At 44.5% G+C, this 22258-nt stretch overlaps 1 protein-coding gene across 1 annotated transcript in view; it reads right to left on the bottom strand.

Moving 5' to 3' along the window:
• The window catches only part of CNNM2 (cyclin and CBS domain divalent metal cation transport mediator 2), a 123037-nt gene extending 100788 nt beyond the window's left edge, over positions 1-22249 (bottom strand). Inside the window, exon 1 of the mRNA XM_009881615.1 lies at positions 21307-22249. Coding sequence (XP_009879917.1) covers positions 21307-22201 — 895 coding nt within the window. The 5' untranslated portion in view covers positions 22202-22249. The remainder of the gene's footprint in view (positions 1-21306) is intronic.
• Between the last annotated feature and the right edge of the window lie 9 nt (positions 22250-22258).

Below are 22258 nucleotides of genomic sequence, written 5' to 3'. Positions count from 1 at the left end.
TAAAGCCTCCAAACTGTCCAGACAGAAAACAATTCTAGGAACAGTTAACCACATCCTCCTTTTTGGGGGGGTCTGTGAACAAATACTGGCTAGAAAGGTGATTTTAGGTAGAACAGTTTTATAGATGCAAGTGCTCCAAACAAGATCGCAACTGTGCGATACACATTACAGGACACAAAGCAAAACAGTGGGAAGCTAAAGTCCTGGGACAGACTGCAGGTTCCCAGCACAGAAGGGGGTCCCAAGTACAATCCCCAATTGCCACAAGAACAACTCCTCTACACGTGAGGATTTCACATTCTGATCCGAAGACCTTCTTTGCTCTGTGGAAGTGACTGACTGTCACAGCTACAGAAGCTGTGCATTGGGAGAGAAGAGCTGACTACACACATACGTGAAAGAGGAATCATTTAGCTAACAGATCCTTATGTACCTGTTAAATATCTGTGAGCCTTGTCTATTGACACAATCACATCCATACTCCAAGGATGCAGCAATGTAGCACTATGCGTGCCATACTCTAAGTACAGTCAAGGATGTTTTGATCCACAACTATCCTCAAACTAATACTTTCCTAACACCGTTTTAGGGCATTTCTTCATTCACCTATGGCTTCTCTACACATCACTCCTAGCTACAGCTTACGAAGTCTGAGGGGACTTACTGATACAAATTGCAAGATCACTCTTAAGCTGGCCAAACTCACACCAGATCTCTAAATGAAGAATACAGAAGCATTATGAAAACTTTGCCCATCTAACTGCATTTACACCAGCACAGATTAATTTCCCATCACCTCAGCCTGACATGAGACATTAGCAAGTGGCTAATGCCAACCAAGCTTAAAAGGTCACCAGTTACTTGCCCTGCATTTAAAGTGACCTCAAATATTTCACAGAATATTGCTATGCCTTCTCCACACAGCCTGGTAATGCAGCGAATTTTAGCCCTAACAGAAGATTTCAGAAGCCTTTTTTTTCGTTGCTGTTATTTTTAGACAAAGGGTTCCTCAAGCAGAGATCATGAACCTGAAGAAAATTAAGAGCCAATAGAGGGTCTTCAGACTCCAAACACTGTGCACCCTCCCTTCTGAACTAAGTCCTTTGGCTAAATCTCCAGGCCCTTACAAATTTATTCTTCTGCTTAGAATTGTGACAGACTGATTTCCTCACAATATTTTAAAAAAAAAAAAAAAAGAGGCTTTCCCTGGAGCCACACTCCCAAAGCTTTCTCAGGCTTTAGCCTCTTTTCCTGCCATGCCCTTCACCTTACCCCTCCACTGCTTTTCTGCTCAGAGTCAGAGGAAAATACTCACAAAAACAACCAACGAAATCTCTACGTGTTGCAAGCCGGGGCATGAAGTTGTGGAGAGGAATCTGGTCACCGTCAGGCAACTGTTCCCAGAAGAAGAACTAGATTCTTATATTTTAATTCCAGACCAAACTGTCTTACCTCTATCATTGCCCCCCCAGCAAATGCTCCTAAAAGGCAGGTGAAGCAGGTCTGCATACAGAACTTTGTGAGCAAGAAGTTTTCTTGAGCAGCACCAAGGAGAAAGAACTGCAAGCAAGTCGTGTTTTGCAAACCTGGGCTCCCTGCTCTTGGCAGGGGGAGAAGCAGGCAAGGATCATCTTCTACAGGTCAATGAAACTGGGCCACAGAAGCTAAAGCAAGGAGAAGCAGTTGAGCAGAGTTAGGCAGAACCCTAGGACTGGAGGGCAAGAGCTCATTAACAACTCTGATAATAATCCTCAGAGGCGCAGAACGGGAACAACTCGTTACTTCCTACCTGACATATTCCAAATCTCCCATGCCCAAGAACTGATTAACTCTCACTTGGAAAGGCAAAAATCCCCGAAAGGCAGGGAATGAGCTGAGGGAGGCACAAGTGAGAAAAAAAAAACAAACCCAGATGGCTGGAGCCAAGTGGCCTACATGCGGTTGAGACGAAGGTAGAAGTTTTAATTTTGCTTCCATAGATTTTAACAGCAGCAAGAGCCAGAGCTTACTCCATTGGGATTCCTAAAAATAGCACTTGCCTAAGTAACCACACAGGACCACATGGGGCTCTATTTTCCTTAACTAGCTTTTGATCTAATGGAATTCTTCAGTTAAGTAAAAGAAGAAACAGGGTCTTTGTGGCGAAAGCACATGACCAGGAGTTAGGAGAACTAGCTTCTCCTCCACACTGCTACAGATTTGTTTTCTAGTCTTTCATGCAAAACAATGTGGCTCTTAAAGTACACTTCCACCTCTCACCATAAACCTGTGACTGCATTTAAAAGCAGAAACATCCCTGCCAGCTTTTCTCCTTCCAGCCAGCAGAGCAGCCAGAGCTCACGGTGGGCCACAAGCTCTATTCAGGAACCAGACAAGGACCCAAACCCAAGCCATCAGCCTGGTTGTACTCCACACTGCCACAGCTACACTGGTCGCAACGGGGCTGATGTTGAGAAAAGTTTTGGTACATCTCTGTGTATTGCATTTATCCTTCTGCAGCACGGTGTAGCACTGACCTCTTCACTTCACTTCCCTCATATAGGAAATGAAAACAAACCCTCTTATAGATGTAAGCATAGTCCATTAAGTACTGGTAAGATGCTCGTTGAGCATCTAAAGACACTCAAATACCGCAGCAAACCAGCGAAGCTAGTGCACCCAGTGCAAGAGAGCAGGGTGGCAGTTCAGCAAGGCTGGAAGCGCGAGAGCAGAGCGGAAGCGACACACGCTGGTATTTCAAACAGCCAGCAAGCACGTAACCTGGTAAGACCTCTGAGACCTTGACCAGGATAGACAAGCTCTGCCCTGCCAGAACCGGCTGCTTTCCTGGGTTTGCAGAACCCTACCCGCTTCCCACACCCGGGAGAGAGCTACGATGGAGTCCCAGCCCAGGCGCTTCCTCCCACCCTGCAGCCAGCCAGCCGAGCTTAACACGGCCCCCCAAAAGCTCCCGGCCACCTCTGCAGCCGCAGCACAACCCACTGCAGCGGAGGGGTCGGGAGCCGGGATTCCCCACAAAAGTGGGTTTAAGCAGCAGAGACTGGACAGCAAGAGCAGACTGTAACAGCTAATTAACCCCTTCTCTGGCTGACAAGAAAGGGAGCCAAGCCCAGCATGAAAGGAGGAGGCATTTCAGCAGCCACGCTGCAAAGAAAGGGCATAACACACCTGACAATACATTTAAACAATGCAAAACATCCTTTCCAACGCCTGCAGCAAGTCAGCTCCTATCCTAAAGATCTAACGCACTTGGGCCCACAAGTGCTTGCCAAGTTGTCAACATGGCCTTTGATATCAAAAAGCTTTGAAACCCCTGCCTTAAAGGCCAACACTTGTTTCTCCACCCATATTTGAAACGCAAGATGCCTGAAAGCTATAGAACTATTTTAACACCGAACATGCAGGAGTCTACACCGCAGAGCGGACACGTTCGCTGGGAACTGCAGTTGGAAAACTAACAAGTCCCCTACTGCTACAATAACCGTGGCTGCGTAACGGAAGACGTGCCAGGGATCGCAGGAAGCTCAAGCCTTCCAGCGCTTTCTGCGATCTCCATGGAGAGACCGGACGAAGGAGCACCTTGTTTAAACCCACATTAAATGCTGGGATAGCAAGGGATGCGGGGCAGGGAGGACAAATTGCCACTTTTCTTTTTTCCTTTAAAAAACCAAGACAAAAACCACACAACATTTTAATCAAGTTGTACACCAAATTAAGGCCTTATGAGTGTTTTTTGTTTTCCTTCAGGGGGGAAAGAAGAGTCAGTAAAAAGTTATTTCCCCACACATCAACAGAAAACCTGTGCATCCCACCCTGCAACTCAAACGCTACAGCGAGTGGGGGGACGGTCCATGCATTTTTCACCTCAATGTAATCCATTCCCTATTTTACTTCTTTTTCTTTTCCAGGGGGTAATGTTGATGTAATTGTGATTTTCCAAAGTCACAGGACATCTTCTTCGACCCTGTACTTCCTGAGTTTTTCCCCCCTTGACTTCACAGCCGGTCGCACTACATCCCTGGGTCTTCTTCAGCACGACCCAGGAGGGCTCCACAGCACCTGAGACTCCACAACGTGCCACAATCCACCAGTTCCTACCAGGATGGAGCCCCAAGGTGCCAGCCCTCAAATTTACAGCCACTGACCAAAGTCACGATTTCACTCCACACACACCAGAACTATTCACCAACTGCTTAGAATACCCTTCTCCACAGACACATACAAAGCAGTTGCAGCACGTGTTTCAGTAGGAGTGTAGTCTTCCCCCTTTGGCACAGTAATTTAGGAGCCGTAAGACATGCATTAAGGCTGGTCTGATCCAGAATTTTACAAGATTTACATTTCACACTGATGTTATCAGCTAGTAAATCATACCCGTTGCAAGCAAAATAATTTTTTATATGCTTTTCCTGTATGTGATCCTCAGAACTGAGTGTTCTGGATACATGAATTGTTTTCTGTCAGTCATCTTTCCAATTAAGATCTGCTCCTTCCTTCCTAATTTTTCCAGTATGTTATACAAAATTTAGTTGCTGACGTGTTCCAACAAGGACAAGGGGAATGATCAGTAGAGATTAAAGCATGCCATGCATCAGCCAACTTCTCAAACAACTGACAAAGGAAACACAAAACATCTTAAAAGGAGAGGTTTACGTAGATGGCAGCTCTCTTACGATGGTTGGTCCCAAGATCATCACCATTTCTGTCAGTTGTCAGAAGGGTTTTATGGTTGCATTTAAAAGAATGGCAATGAAATCCCCAAACACACACAAAAGAGCCCCCAAATGCTATTTCTACAGTTTGTTAATTCAAATCCAAGCAAGACCAATTGCTTCTTACAGGGTCATCTTGAATGTCTACTAAATAGTACTACAAGAGCTCTATTCCAGGTTACGCAGTGGCAGGATCATCAATAAAACTAACATGAAGACACAGTCAGTTGTGCCCTTATGGATTACTTTCATTAACATGAGCATCCTAGCTGTTTTGGAGTCCTTATGCATAAGGCTTTTGTCAAGGACTCCAAATCAAAAGCTTGTCTGGTCACATACAGTTTGGTATAGAGTGTGCTATTTTAAGAGACCAGCACCTACCGCACAACTCCAGATGAACAGTAAATGAACCATCCGCTCAGTCCACAAACAGAGTAGCTAGTGGTAGGTTTTGTTTTTAAATAAAGATGCTACTGATTATACATCAGCAAGAAGTCAAGTTTCAAGGCATTAACTAGTATGCTCTCATCTCATTTTCCCACCAGCAACAGGATCCTCAGATCCAAGTTTTATTGCTCAATAGCCACAGCTTCTGCCAAAAATCACAAGGGAGCCAGGGGGAGGGGATGGCAAATATGAAATGGGACAACAGCTGTCAAGGTAATTTGATAGCAGCAATGGCTTCTTGAACCAGTGGACACTCTTGAGAATGTGAGCCAAGGCCTCCAGGCATCCACAGAAAAGCCAAGTAAGATAAAGAGCTCGGTGAGAGAGCTGATACAGATGTCTGAGACAGAAGAAAGAACAAAGAAAGCCAAGGCCATCTAACTTCTAAGAACTTCAGTTTTCCAAACAAAAAAAAAAAGTCAGAGCAAGTGTCCAAATGAACCCTCCCAGCCATGAAGACAAACCATCTTTTGTTTGAAAAACGTTTGCAAGTTTTCCCAGTACCCTTTCCAAAATCATCTCAAAACTACAACATCCAAGCAGAAAACAGGAGTGAAGAATGAGCTGACAGATTAAAAGATCAAGGCAATAACCTTCTATATGTTCAAATCTAGCTCAGCTTCCACTACCAAGCAGTTACCTGCGTTATGAGTCTCACAAATTAAATTTATGACTACAAGTCAGTTCCTAATACACTAATGTCCACAGTCAAAAGTTTCCTTGCTGGGTCCGTAACACAAAAAATATCCAAAGGAAACAGTTACCACTGGAAACCCTGACAATTTCCATACTTTTAGTTTAACTGGTCTGCTAAATGAACCGTCTCTTCAGCAATGAGTCATATCCTTTGGTGGAACAGTAAGAAGAAAACTCATTTGCCTGTGTCTATGTGGCACCTGTTTTAGTCACTAAGATGTGCCAAAAACACAGGCGAGCACAAAGAGCAAGTCAGGAGCATGTTAGCTGTGACGAGAGCAGCAGAGGGAGGGCAGATACTTCAGTGATTATTCTCATCAGTAGGTTTTACTCTTTCCACTTTTTTTCCTATTTTTCTATGATAGTTTTCATTTTCTGTATTTTATATTTTAACCTCCTCCCATGCACTCAACAACTGCAGTTCTCACTTTCCCCTCTCTTTCCAGAGCTTCTGGATTCTCCGTGACCACCCTCATACCCAGGCTTGTCTCAGCTATCTTGTAGGAGTTTGCAATAGCTGAAAGAAAAGAAAAAACCAAAACAGAAGCAAACAGAAATGCTCATAGCTTTGTTCAGTATTATTGCCACCTGCTATAGACGTGCTATATACTAAGAAACACGATCGCTGTCGAGATGCACCTGTGTGCACATGATGCAGATAAACTGTTTCTTCATGCTGAAGTCAGCACTTTGACAGACACTAATGCAGTCAGTCACTTACGTTAAAACCACCTTATTCTGATAAGGAAAATAAGAAACATGGCAATTGGTTTCAAGAATTTAGTATCAAATTTAAAAATCAAACTGCAAACCTAGTTTAATGTTCAATCTCTGTAATAAAAATCTTCAAACGTTGTACTCAAGCAGCCTCCCTACTGTGAGAAGTCACTGGCATGTTTTATTGCGGCTGCAGGTTTCCCCACAAGTATTGCAGCTCCCTTACCTGCCCCTGGAGGGACGATCTACCGCTATTTTTGTAAGCACTTACTAAAACCCCCTCACCCAACACAGGAGCTTTTGCCTTAAGCACTGGTCCTTCAGAGCGGACACCAGACACGGGAAGAGGAGGGTGGCTTCTGCAGGCCTCCTGACCCTCACGCGTGCAGATAAAGAGAATCCCCAGAATGACTGCCTCGAAGCCAAACAGGTTTAACAACCCTTCACCATCTCTGAGGCAGAAGGCAATTTGTTTGGTATGTCACAGGTAAAAATGTGCATGTGTTGGGGCAAGGGTAATGAGACATCTACCCCATGCGACTTCAAAAGGTTAACAACTCAAGGGTTGCAACACTTCCATCTCCTCCTTGTGCAGCACTCAAAGGCTGCCCTACCTAGTTCTACCATCACTGCCTTGTTCCAACACAAAGGGATTAAAAAATAAGGAAAAGTAAATTTCTCAAGCTAGAAATCTACTTCTGTCACTTCTGGTAGCGACTTTTCCAATGAGATTTCTGAATTCACACTTTAGTGGAGGACACCATTCACTCACCTCTTCTTTTAGTCAGTCAAGGGAAGAAGGATGAACTTAGTCCCTTGTCCACCCCTTCCCTGCACAAGCCTAACCCCCTGGACAGGGATCATGTCTTCACTGTTCCAGTCAAATCCATTTTCTGAATGGGACAAGCAGCAAAATTCTCAGCTCCTCCATCCTGTTCCTACCTCCTACGGCAAAGAAAACAACAAAGAACCAGGACGGAGCTAGACAGATCAGTATGATCACAACTGCAGCAAAACTCTTCATGCTAGCACAACACAATGGTGCCCTTGATTACAAGTCCAACACTGAGCTTGCACAGTAACAGACCCTTTAATCAGACATCAGTCACTAACGGAAGCATGAAGAGACATAATGATAATGGTATCAACGGGACACAGATTGTGTCAGTTCTGTGTCATAGAGGTGAGTCCAGCATTGACCCTGATGGGCGCAGGGGGCCAACACAACCATCAGAGCAGTGGCAGAACCCAGTCTCTGTCACTACACTCAGAAAAAGCAGTACAGATTGAGCGGCATACCAAGGAGGTAGCCTGCACCACCCTAGAGCAGGGCTGGGCTATGAAAAGGACAGATATTGCACACTCCCTTGACTGTTGACAAACAGCAGGTTGGGGTGCTGTTATTTCCCCATATCACACTCGGAATAAGGGGAAAAGCCCAACTCAGCCATTCTTTTCATCCCAGATTTCACCAGCATTGAAAACAGACTGGGATCCCTCTTACCCAGCTTGCTCAAGACCCCTTGGAACGGATGGCAATGAGGAACGCTGCTGTGTTAGCCTCTGGTATAACCAACCTGTCCATGGTGCAAGAACAACTTTCTACCTGCACCAGGAATAGAGCTCAAGATCTCCTGGCTCATGAGGGAGCCAAGGTTTTTAATCATACTTTGGTTGTCACCATGTCATCAACAACAAAAAAAAAAAAAAAGAAAAGAAAAAAAGAGAGCTACTTGCGTATCCCTCAAGACTGGGAATTTAAGCAATAACAGGCATGCCACTTAAAGACTTGCCTACTAGGTTTTCAGCCCAGCAAAACAGAAAAATATTTAGCTCATAAACTGGACATTACTTAAAAAAAAAAACACAAAAAAATGCCAAAACAAAAGCCAAGTAGCATAAGATAAAAGGATAAATTGTACCTCTGACACAGTAAGGAAAAAACAACAGATTAAACCCCCCTGTATCAGTAAGAGGTCAGAAAGCACCCAACAATGAACTTTACAGCAGCAATTTTAGTACCCATAAAGCTACAAAGAACAAAGCATTAATCATTGGGGCATCCACCTTAACTACAGTTGTCTAGTGGATGGCCTCATCTCATCTGTTGCTACTGTCTCCTAGTCTCTCTTACTTTCCTCACCTTCTGCCGACAAACAGTGCCAGGAGAACTACACATTGATCTGCAGAAAGGAGAGTGAAAACACTAAATAAAGACACTGACAGCCAAGGGCCTCAGGGCAAGAGAAACAAAATCTGAGTCACTGGAGGGATTGTCAGTCTAAAGAAAGTTGCAATCATCATGCAAGGAAGCTAAGACATGAAGATTAAACCAAACTCCTATTACATACCTTGAATTACAGGAGAAAAGTGAAACCTACTGGCTCCCACAAAACCATTCAGCTGATACAAGTGAAGGGGACGAAAATTAGTCCTCATTCTCACGCAAAGACACCAAAGCACAAGGAGAAGGCATCACAGTCTACAAGCAACTTTGGACAGCACTAAGAAATCCAAAAGATCAAACCCTCCACTTTATACTCGCCCAACTCTCAACTCACTTGAAGCAGTTATGCCCTTGATTTCCTTACGTCACTTTTGCATTTTGGAGGAAATAAACAAATGGGAATAGGAAAATTGTATCCCTGTATACTTTAAACTCAGTTTTGTGAGGTTAATAAAATAATCTGTTCCTATCAGCAAGAATTTTTGCATCCACTCATACCTTCAGTTTTTTTGTCCTAGTCATCCTAAGAGCCATAGAAAACACTGAGAGATGAGAATTCCTTTTGTAAGGAGAATTGTTCTACAAGCATTACCACAGCAAGAGTTCTTGCTCCCAGAAACTGCATGCTGCCTCTAGCTGTGGGAGTACATGTTTAATCACAGTACACATTCATTCTTTGTCACAACTACTAACAGCAGCATTGGAGACGATGGTTAAGATAACCACATTTGCTGAGTTTAAAGCGCTTCATTCACTCCTGAAAGAATGTTCATGTTGAAGCTTCTTCTAAAAACTTGCAGGATGCTGCTGGTTTAGTGCTTTTCAGAGGAAATAGATGTGGACCCAGACTCAGCATAAATGCCACCCAAGTCCCCAAGCCTACCGGCTTCCTTATGGGGGCTCTCTGCTCAGCATCCTCCTTTAAGCCTTTCAAGCACTTCAGGGCACTCGGATCTTTCTAATGAGCAGGAGGTAGACGCAAGTAGAAAACAGGGTGCAGCCTCCAAGCGTGTTTTCAGCTAGAGATTAATTGGATAGCAGGAAAAATGGCAAACTACAGAGCATCGTCAATACAAACTTGGGAAACAAGAGCATTTTGTTAATTTCTCTAACTCTATGCTTGGATTAAAATATTCCAGCAAAGTTAATAGGACAACTGCATATCTATCTGAAAAAAATAGCATACTGATCTCTCTGCAAAGCCCAATAGTTTAAATGCAAAACCATCAAGGATACAGCTAGACAACTTCCCCCTTTCTGAATATTTTCCTTGGAACTTTTTGGTTCGAGCCTGTGCATTGCATGGGGCTGAGAGGGTTATTACTCTTGGAAGCTATACTCCCAAATTCTTTCCTTTACTGGAAGATGTGAGGTTGATGATTTACAAAGAAGAAATGCATTAAAGCCTCTTACCACTGGACCATGTTCAAACAGCAAGCAAGCAACAAGCTTAAACCCAGTTTTCAGGCCAGGAATCAGAAATGAAAATGCCCTCACTACTCAAATGTATGTGTCTTCCCTCCACTCCACACCCTTACCCAGGAAAATTCAAGATAGCTGTTCTGAAAAAGCAAAAAAAAAAAAAAAGCCATTAACAGAATAGAGCCATTAACATCAGAGCTCTTCTGGTAGACCTCTCATCATATGCTCAGCAGGTGCAGCCCTGCAGAGAGGTGGAGGAGAGACTGGGATTCCTGTGCATCACACAGCACAGGGAAACCTTCATCTCCACCCTTAGCCCCAGGGGCACTGGAGAAAGCAAGAAAAAAAAGAAAGGTACTGTATTTGCTTGAACATTGGCTGCACACACAACTGCTCTCACAGGTTCAACCCTACAATTGGCATCAAGCAACAGATTGCTGTAGTTCTCGGAGACTGCATCCATTATGCAGGTAATTAAGTTTTTTCACTGCCCCAGCTGCCTTCCTCAAGCTGTAACCTCAGGGGATTCCCACGTTGGGAAGCTTCACCCCCCACTGAGACTGCCTACAGGGTGAACTGTGCAACTTCTCAATTTCCAGGTTCTCCTTGGAAGCCTTCAGACAATACAACACAAGCTAGATTAAACCAGTAAGCTACTGGCAAAGCAATTCCATGTTAGTGAATGTAATCCCCCCTGGGCCTCTGTCAACCAAACAGAAAGACCTATAAAACTGCCAGTACTAATTACGATAGAGAGACAGGCTCCATCATATGGAAAGGGAACAAAGCTTTAAGCATGTTGTGATCTCTGTAAGGGTCATAGGAAAACACAAATACGCTAGTACAGAAGGAACAGAAGCAGGCTTTCCTCTACATGTGATACAGGAAAGTCTTTCATTTCTCTTTCAAGTGAGCACTCAAACTTTTAGAAGCTTATGTTGAGTCTGAAGTACAGGATTTTCATTAAGAGAAAAACAGACAATGATTTTGAGAGGGATTTTGATTTCTGCGGGAGAAGTCCCATTCACGTAGCACAAGCAATTCTTCAACACTAAGAAAAGAAAAGAAAGTAATCCCAGTGAGCAGAGTGGAGTTCTTGAATTTAGCTGTGGAGTTATCAGTGTTTTCAAGCCTAATCACTCCAAAAGGCTCCAGGCAAACCAGAATATCAACAAGAAGATAAAAGTTATTCCCCATAAGGGCAGAGAACGAGCATACAACAAAGACCAGATCACACATGAAGAGCAGCATAAATGCCATACCACTACAGCCTTGTAGTCCATAGAGTGAGCTACTCACAGGACCACTGCCCCAGCCTCCGGTGAGGCATCCCTTACTCCTCTCCTCTGCTGGCGGAAAAGCAAGACGTAGGCAGCGGGTCTTCACATAACTGGTATCTTAAGAGATGCTTCCTCCTCCCCTCTCCACATACTACATTAAAACACTAAAATAAAAGCTGAAAGTCAAAAAAGTTTTATCTGTACACATTTACACAGCAGGGGAAAAAACCCACACAAATTCACACAGCAAAACATATCACACTAATTTATCCACCTTGAAGCAAAAAGTTCGTTATGTCCCTTGGAGTTCAAGTTGGAGTTATTTAATAACTCCAATTCACAATTTAGGCCCACCTTAAACTATCACAAAGTTTACCTGAAGCCTCTTACTAGATGCCCTGTAATATCAACTGAAGGCCCCTGTCTGCGCTTGCTGTGTGCGGGAATTGTAACTGTAAGAGCTGTACTTGCTTCCAGTGGAAAGATGTCCCAGGCTAGATAGGAAGAACTAAGCCTGCAGCTTGCCTAAAACACACAGCCACCCCTACTTTCGATGCCAGATTGTAAATTTTTAATCAAGAACAAGTTCACACCAGCAGATTTGCTTCCTTTTTTGTAGGAATCTATAAATTGCTGACAAGCAATTGACGAGCAATGAAAGTGGGCAACCGATCACCCTCATCCTCACATAACTGCTGCATGGAAAGGGGTCCTGCAGGCTCACTTTCGGCCAAGGGCTGCACTTTGAACCCCTCAGTGCAAAGGGCAGGCGGGACAATCTTCTGAAAGCAGGAGGTGGAGTACTGGAAGAAAACCAGAAATGGCAAGATCCTTCTAAAGATTGTTTGCTGGAAGCAGAGCATCCAACTAAGGCAGTCAGCATTTTGTTCCCTCATTGCCCATGGACAAGTGGGGAAAATAAAGCCTTGTTCAGCTCCACAAAGATGAACAGTCATGGACGGCTCTATCATATCACTGTAAGAGATTATACCACCATAAAACACTCACTATAAAAAAAAAAACAAACACAAAAAAAACCCAACAAAAAACCAAACAGTTTTCATTCACGCTTGCTGCGGGACAGAACCTCAAGCAAGTAGGAGCCTGGTCTTGATGGCATGGTTCACCCTGCAGAAAGCAATGTTACAACACCGCTCTCATTTTACGAGCGAATCCTTTTAGGACTGCCAGCAAAAGAATGGTGTAATCCCAACAGAAAACATTACAGAAAACAAAACTATACAGATCTTTTGTACTCAACGTATGTGCTCATCTCCTGGCCCCAGCTCCTTTGGCTGGAGCAAACCTCTTGCTTGGTTAATTAGTAGCAGAATGGCGTTAACTTGTAACTCTTGAGGCCTCAATAATCATCAGGTTTCAGCTCCCAGATTGACAGGCATCACACTTACTCTGCCCTTCAAAGTACAATTCCTTGATGAGAAGGGCTGTTGCTTCATATTTAAACACTGAAATTATTATACCCAACAATTTACAAGCAAAATGCTTCGACACAAAGAGACAACACGTAAGTCCCATTCACGCAAGCCTTCTTCACTTTGAGGTTTCTGTTCAGTCTAGGGCTTGGGTATGTTAGTCCTCTCAAGCAGGTATCATCAGCAGTCGCTAAAGAGCAAGACGAACTCACATCTTTAAATCACAAAGATAACCACAAAAGCCCAGGTAAGAATCCTAATTTCCAATGTGCCAGCTGACCCAGATAAAGAAACATCTCTCTCATTTACAGGCTGTGTACTAAAACAACACAGTCGTCAAAGACAGACAGTCCATATGATGCCCCATAGACAACATGGAAGTGTGGCAAATCCTGAAAGTCATTCTTCTCTTCAGTGAAAACTGGCTGCCTACCAAAATTCTGGAAGACTCCCAGGCAATTTTAAACACAAAACACGAAAACAATGGCTTGAAGGTCTCCAAGGGCCCCTACTCATGACTCTCCAGAGTGGAAAGCTACTACAGACAGAGCCATAAACAGGGAAGAGAGCACTTTTGAGTAAGAGAGGACAAAAAAGGAAAGACTTACTGGAGACAAGCTTGGAAAGAATCAAAGCCTTTTTGTTACTGGGTACCAGGAATGGAAAGATAAGCTGAACTGGCCACTGTCTTAAGCCCATACGGCATATCCAACTCCAGTGGCAAGTCAAAAGAACATTCAGTTTCTCTCCAAGCATGACGGATCTCTCTGCCATCTATTCTTCTAATATTGCAGTTGGAGTGTCAAATAGCAAGTCCACTTTGTGAAAGACACAGTACGGTTGCATATCCTGGAGTCATAACATTAGTGGGTTTTTTGTAGGTTAGTGTTTTGGGGTTGGGTTTTTTGTTTGGTTTTTTTTTGTTTGTTTGGGTTTTTTTGTTTGTTTTGTTTTTGTTTTTAAGAAGCTATGGGAAATCTTTTAGTAGACTTCAGTTTTTCTGCCTCAAGTCCTAACGGTATGTTTTGAAGAATCAGAACTTCATTACTCCATGTTGTACAAAAAGCCATTTAGAACACCAAGGGACTTCTCAACCTACCTGTTCCAGGCCATCCTTTTAACCTCCTTACACCTACCTCTCTATAAGAAGACCTACATTGAGGTGACTAAGTCATCCCATTCCCTTACAGTTCCGTAACCAGCTTTACTTTTCCTGCTTTTCTCACAGATGCTTTTTATACCATCACACTTAGCCCTAGTTTATTCCCAGCATAGCTTCTTCTGCCAGCAACTACTGGGCCACGCTGATTTCTAAGCCAATGGAAAACACGGATTCCACCAGAAGATTAATGACAGATTTACGTATCTCTTTTTCTATGATTATGTATTGTTGAAAAGTGAAACAAAAATGCATCACTAGTCCTAAAATGACTCGCTGACCTTGGCAGGAGCCAGGCTGGATCAACCACCTGATCTGGGACTGTTAGCTGTGCGCTATTGGCTGTATCTTATTAGCACCAAGTATTTACACTCCTATTTGTAGCTGGTAGGCTGTATTTCAGGACCTTGTCAAATTAACAAGACTGCCAGGTCATGCTCACCAGGATATGGTTCAACGTACTGGAATACTCTGTGTTGAGGGCTAGTTTTACAAGCTCCATTAGGGAAACTGGGAGGGACTCAATATTAGAAATGCAATTCGTATATCTAAACTGGCAACTGCACCACAGTTCTGCAGAGGCACATAAGCTAATGAAAAAGTGTGCTCTTGTTAAGTATTAATGGACAAAGCATGGCAGGACGAAACAGACTCATTCGGCACACTGCTCAGCCACTCCTTTCATTCCAGACCTCCTTGATGGTGCCTAAGCAGCTGTAAAACTGACTTACGACTCTTGATATTAAACATACATTGCAAAGTGTTTCGAAGAGGCGAAGTAGTGAGACTTCACAGGAATTAAGACCTGGAGAATTTGCACTAGAATGCCTGCCCTCCGAGTGAACAAAGACAAAATGTGACACTAGTCAACGGCAGGAAGATGAGTACATCTTGTCTACAGTTTAACGGCATTGATGTTCCAAGCTAAGTGACCGAGTAATCCCCCCAGTACTCCCACTCACTATAACGATTCCTTCAATAAAAAAAAAAAAAGGGAGGGGACTGGTGCTCATAACATGTACAAAGTGTGAGGTGGCTAACTCCCTCATTTACCAGCTCGAGTGACATCACAGCCTGCCAAAACAAAACCCACCTTTGTTACGTCTGTATGAAGCCATCCAATAGGAAATGCAACCTTCAGATCCACCGCTTTCTGCCACCAGCACTACAAAGCTAGTGACAGGAAGATACCCCACTATTGCTGTTTGTCTACGTGCAAGAGCTGACAAAAGGTTCAGTGTTAATTAGACACACCCACAGAAATAAACAGGTATCTAGGGCTATTTAATAAAGACAGTATCTTTAGTTCCTGAACTAATTCAATCGCAGCTTGATGAGATCTACTGACAGTTTCCGGGGGGGGGAAAAAAAATTTGTTGTTTTCTAATACTTTCTCTAAGCAGCCATCGCCTTTGTTAGACACGTACTACTGCAGAGGATTCACTATCATTGTTCTTACAGCCTTAGAGCCAACTGAAGGTCACCAAGAAAGTGTTCTGCTCCTCAGAACCTCATGTTGGCAGAGAAATACTGAAACTCAAGAAAAAAACTCAGCCCTGGAAGAATATTGCAATGGTTAAACTACCTAATCATTTTCCTGCACTACTGAACCTGCTCAGAAGTTGACATCCTGTCTCTTCTCTCTATTCTGCTCCAAAGCTGGCCGTGAAATGCTGCTGGCTGCACAGACTGACCTGAAGTTTACACCTGTACCTATTACAGATAACCTTTACAAACACAGAGAAAGCAGATAGGAACATGGTTCACTCGTGGTGGAATTCACTCCCATCAGCTCCAGTGCACAAAAGCATTTGCTAACTTAGTAAACAGTTGAGGGGAGGAAGAGGCAACTTCTTGTCTTTGTTGAATGACAACAGTTGCAAGCAATCAGCTAAAAAGCAATCCAAGAATGATACCACACACAAGCATCAGATTCAAACCTCTACTGCTTAAGCCATTTAATTCACTTACTCCTCTCCCTGCCAGCCACTTGAACCACATTTCTTTCTACTCTCAGCAGCAGAATGGAACATCCAGCTGGGCTCCTCACCAAGGCCAGGGTGAAGAAGCACTGCTGCTCCCCAGCAGCATCTCTTCTTCTCCTGGCCCCTAAAAAAGCTTCATGGTAGGGAGCCCAGGAAGAACTGGAGCTGTTCTCTGACGCATTCCCCTTGACGCCTCCCCCTCAGCATACCAGCAGCAGGGCTGCCTGCAGTAACCCACATCCACCCCTCTCCAGTGGAACGAGCACGCATCCCCCAGGAGCTCTGCAAGGCCAGCAAAGCTCTTGGCAGCGCAGTACCTGCGGGTGCTGCACTGTCAGACAGCCAAGAAACAGTTTGTCACGAGGCAACCCCCACCCCCACATGCAATTTTCGTTCAGAGAACAGATCCACAGGCATATCATGCTAAGTTTTCCGTATCTTGGTGGCAAATTCCCTCCCACCTACCACTCCCCTACTCTCTTCACACAGAAAAGTCTCCACACTGGACCTCCTCAACACCTTTCCCTTTATATGAATTTCCCCGAAAGGATCGGGGAGGCGCCTTTTGTTAGCCAAGCAGCCTTGAAAACGATATTGTTTTCCAAGAAGGAGTTTTACATGCCTTTGATAATCCCAGAAGGGATTTATGTAGTTTCTTCCAGTTTCTCGTAATGCTGCAGTCACAGGTCTACACAGAAAAAAGGCTCAGGAGACAGACAACCTGTTAGATAAACTAAAAAGTGAGCATTCAGATCCATTAGATAAAGGTTATTCATGGGAAGGCTGGACTCAGATTGGGAACTCATAAAACCCCCAAAGGACCAGGAAAGCAGCCACCTACAAGCCTGTACCAGAAAGGTAAGTGACATTATAACAGAAAAAAACAACCTCAGACCAACAACAGTAATGCAGAACTTTGGATCCCTGGGCTACCAATCACTTGCTGTCCCACCTGCTTCCAAAACCAGGATCTATGTGCTCAAAAAAGGAGTAGGTAAGTCTAGGCATTCTCCTCTGCTCCCTCAGAAGTAAGGGGTTTAGGTTTCGGGTTGCTGGGACTTGGTTTTCTTTGGAGGCGGGAAGAGGAACTAGAAAAGAAACGGAAATGGAGGTTTTTCTCCAGGTCCTATGTCCACACTAAACATAGCCACCAAACATACACACTATTAAAAACAGAAAATCCGAGACCAACAGAGCATGAAGGGAAGATCATCAAGTTAAATCTGACAAAGTTTTTAGGGAAGAAAAACCTTTTAAGGTCCAGTTGGCAATGATTTTAATAAGGAATCTAGGAATTTTCTCAAGGCTGCCATGTGATTCAGAAAACAAGAGCTCAGAACTGCTGCACACAGTTACTGTGACTTCTTTGTAACAAGTTATTAACTCTGATCTTTAGTATATCATAATAGCGGAGACGGATATAAATAAGATCAAAACATATGATTCAAAGTCCCCAGATAAGGAGGACTCCGATTGGGAAACTGCCGCCCTCCAAAGCCGTCCAGGCCACCAGGAAAGCAGCCGTACAAAGGCTCATAGAAAGTGGGCCAATCTTAAAATATTAGTATTACAACATGAGGCTTTTCAAGCTGAATTCTTGCAGCTCTGGCAGGCAGGGAGCTAGAAATAGAACGTTTTGAATTTAGGATCACACATGCAGAGATCTGCCTGTGACAAACACCAAGAGCAAGTGCCAGAGAGCATTTGAACAGAAACTTAGGAAAACTGTCAAAAAAAGGAGGGGGGGGGGGGGCAAGCCTACACATTTGTCAACAACAAAAAGGAGATCAGTGCAGACAGTTCACTAGCTTCTTTCCAAAAATTACTTTGTCACTCATTCACTCCCTGTCGCAGCTTCAGAGCCAGGACACAAGTCAGTCCTGGAACAGGTAACGCCTTGCTCCCCTTTACAGCAGTAGCCAACATCAGATTGGCTGGGAGTGGACTTATTTCAAACGAGATATCTCCCCGAGCTGAGCAAAGTCAGGCAGGTCATTTCCTAGGCCAGTATAAAGGGTACCTTATACTTCCTTGCATTAAGTTTGAATGATTTAATTCAAACAAGTTAAACACTCAGTGTGCTCAACTTGTAGGCAAACAGATTTGACAGAGCTGGTGGAAGCTTAAGGTCTGTCAGTGGTAATAGAAAATTGCCCCTCTTTCAAAAGCTATTTATTTATTATTTGTAGGTAAACAGTGCTTTTTAGAAAAGAAGCTTTTTTGCAGACTGCTTCAGAAATTATGTTTATTCACACTTTAAAATATTAGAGCAACAAGGGAGTGGGAATGCGCTGCAGCTCTCTCAATTTCAAGTGTCTTGCCTGGCAGCATAGAAGTGAAACAGGTACTTATTTTGCAATTGTGGGCAAAGAACATTAATAATAGGCCCAACACCAAACCCTCCAGCTGTTCAGCCTGAGCACCAGAACAAGTGCAGAACTACTCATTTCATCTTCCTCAACAACATTTAAGGACATATTCTGCCGTGCTTTGCTTTCAATCTCATCCTTGAGAGCCTCAATTCCATGTTTAAGTTAAGAATGTTTTGCTCCTGCCCCAAAAATGAGCTTCAAAACCCCACCCACCCAGCTAATACCAAACTTCTTTTAAAAAAAATAAAAATAACAGGCCTCTCTCCTTAAACCCATTGAAGTGTTCAACTGCCAGCGCTATGACACGAGCTGCGCGTTGCACCGAACGGTGGTAGCAGGGACCTGGGTGGAAAGAGAGACATACACGTGAGTTTTGAAGCAAGCCTAACTGCGGCGGAAGGTCACCGTGGTGGGAAGGGAATGATTAAAAGCTGTAAGCTTATTTATTTTCAACACTCTACCAGAGAGCAACGTGCAATTTGATTCTCACCCTTAATTTGTACATTCTCACGGGAATTTGGCAAGGTTGCTCTGAAGAAGAAAGTTTGAAGAAGTCTTGCAAAAGACACCACGCTATGCCAGATCAAGCAAGCTATCAGTTATTTACATTCATTTCAAAGGACACAAAGGAAGCCATTTATTTCCACCATATCTGCACTTTTCAAAGAGAAACCAGTTAGGACAGAGCTGGTCCTAACACCAGGGCTTGTCAATACAGACCAACCAGCGTAGCTATTCTGGAGTAAACATGTAAGTACGATCAGACTACCCTGGATTAATTCACAACTACAGAGACTACTCCAGGACACAGCGATCTCAGGAGGGAACACACATGTTAAAAAGTCATCCTAAACTTGCACTACTGGGACATTTCCCAGTGCAAGCAAGGGAAGCCCTCTGGCTACCAGGGGAAGAGAACTCTGTTTCTTCACCTTCCAAGCCACCCAGGAGAATTTTTAAGCAGCCTATTTTAAACATAAGTTTCAGGAACTGTAAGGAGGCATATTTGGCTTAGCCACACTTGCAGGATTAAAACGCACACCTAATTCTCCCAGCTATTAAATAAAGTTACTCCTATGTTAACACACAGGAGTGCAATTCATCTCTTTCAAACGGGAAATAAAGCAACGAACATAATATTAATTTCTTCAGACACATTTCTATAAACACAACTAGAAAAAAACCAAGTCTTGCTACAGGTTAAAAACACCATCATGTTATCTTGAGCCCGAATAACCAGGGGGTGGGGGCAGAATGGGGACAACACACAACAGTCCTACTCCCACACATGCAGCAAAACCCATCTTAACCAGCCTACAGTTAAGTGACATAATTGAATTTCCCAGCTCCTGCAGCCGAGGGAGGCTGTCATGCATCTCTCCTTTAAAAGCTCCAAACCCAGGAAAGATTTCCCCATTGCTACACAGAGGCAGAAAGAGATAAAGAAAACCACTGCTGCACTGGTCAGTAAAAAGCAGGAGTATGTTCACCTTCTATTCGTGAAGATGAAATAAAGATAAGTAAACCAATGGGGTAACCCTCCAAAACCCCCAAATTGAGTTAAGCAGGAAGAAAGAGATCAAACGCCATGCTGCCTCAGCATATGGACAAAAAAACACCTGAAATTTAAGTGGTAATTTAAATTTGTTACCTAGAAAGACCTCAGAAAGACATCAGTTTACAAAGTTCTTTACAAGGTAACTTTTGCAGTTGATAAAGGTGAACTCAAATATTCCCCGTTAGCTGAGCTGTGGGGTCAGTGCAGCTGTACAGAACTTCTCTTTCGGCCAGACCGAGCTGCTCAGCAGTACTTTGATCAGATCTCCCCAGGTACGATCAGATCCGTGGCACTCCCATTGCCTTTAGTTTTCCAGCACGGGAGTCCACACATCCAACCTGTTTGAAATTTCATTTAACTATTTCTTCAAAAGCACCTTCCTGCACAGGCCATATAGGATTATTATTTGACCGGCAGTGAGAAGAGATTTTAAAAGGCAGGGAAAAAAAAAAAAAAAAGAAAAAAAAAGTTTTTTCCTTCTTCATAAGCAAAAGCTTCTAACAGTGACAAAGATGCATTTGTCAGGTCAACACATCCTACAATTAAGATGGGGCTGGAAAGCCTCAGTCCCATTCTGATGCAGCTAATACACGCACTACACCAGGGAGGTAGAAAGGTTCACGTTGTTGCTGAGCCCACCGTCCTGTGGGCAGAGGGAAGCCTAGGGAAAAAGACCTGTAACTCTGAAGTGCAGCACCAACAGGTGCTTTCAAATATAATTTAAGACTCAAACTATTTGAGTTACAAGATCAAACTGTCAATCAAAATGACTGGAACACGAGCAGATAGCTGAGGTCGGCGGCCTGAGCCTATGAATGGAGCTAAAACGCCTTGTTTATCTCAGCACGTGTGCGCGCACTAAGCCTGAAAGATACGGTTGACCTACCCGAGCAGCCCACCCGCTCCTCACTGTCAGGCCAGCTGAAAAAGCACGGAGAAGACATAGCCAAGTAACGGGTGCGGATTCCCGTCAGCGGTTCTCACTATAACAGATAGATGAGTGGAAAAAGCAAGAAAGAAAACAACCTTGCTTGGCACCATGCCCACACACACATCCCAGTACAGTGGGGAAAAGAGGCCGGGGGCACATACCAGCCGCGTATCAGCTTTCTGGCCCAGGGAACAGGCAGATCTGGCAGACAGCTAAATAATGGCCACTCTCAGTCCCAAATGCACCTTCCCAAAACCCTCCACCAGCAGGAACCCAAGGGGCCTCTCTGCAGAGTTCCCTCGCCTCAAGAAGGTAGATGCTGATCACCACCCAGCAGCACCTCCCGCCCCCGCCACGGGCAGCCCACCTTTCTTGAACTCCTCCAGCATGGCATCGAGCTTGGTGTCGTTGAAGACAAAGTGCAGCGGGTGGTTGTAGAAGCGGGTGATGGTCTTGAGCGGAGTGCAGTCATCGGGGTCCACAAAAGCCAGGTCCTTAACGAAGAGCAGGTCCACGATGTTGGAGCGGTCACCCTCGAAAACCGGGATGCGGGTATAACCGCTCTCCATGATCTCGGACATAGTGTTGAAGTCAAGCACAGCCTCAGCAGCGATCATGAAGCAGTCTCGGAGTGGAGTCATCACGTCCTCCACAGTCTTGGTGCGCAGCTCCAGGGCTCCTTGAATAATGTTGAGCTCCTCCTTGACTAGATCATTGTAAGGGTCGGTGACCCGCAGCATCTCCAACAACTTCTCACGGTTATAGACCGTGCCGATCTCCTGGCCCAGGACACAGTCCAGCAACTTGCTGACAGGGTAGGAGGCCGGAAAGGTCATCATCATGAAAAACTTGGTGAGGAAGATGGTGTTGGCGCCCACGGCCAGGCCGTGCCGAGAACAAATGGCCTGCGGCACGATCTCGCCGAAGATGACGATACCGATGGTGGAGACCACCACGGCCACCAGCCCAGAGCCGGCGATGTCATCCAGCAGGATGGTAAGCGTGGTGTTGACCAGGACGTTGCCCAGCAGGAGGGCGCAGAGCAGGTAGTTGCCCTGGCGGCGCACAGGCTCGATGCGCTTGGCATAGTTCTTCTCTTTGTCCGTGCCGCAGTTCTGCACGATGCGCAGCTCCATGGGGTCCAGGGCCATGAGGCCCAGGTTGAGGCCGCTGAACATGCCCGAGAGGCAGAGAAGGAGGGAGATGAAGATGACCTGCAGCCAGAAGGGCAGCAGGAACTTCTTCTCCTCGCCCACGATCATCTTGGTGTCCTCGCCGTCATGGTAGATCCAGGTTGTTTCACCCCAGGGCGGGGGCCC

The sequence above is a fragment of the Charadrius vociferus genome, unplaced genomic scaffold (genome assembly GCF_000708025.1).
Source record: "Charadrius vociferus isolate BGI_N301 unplaced genomic scaffold, ASM70802v2 scaffold282, whole genome shotgun sequence".
Classification (NCBI taxonomy): Eukaryota; Metazoa; Chordata; class Aves; order Charadriiformes; family Charadriidae; genus Charadrius; species Charadrius vociferus.
Note: the sequence above shows the minus strand (reverse complement) of the source record. Positions and strands in the feature narration are given on the sequence as shown.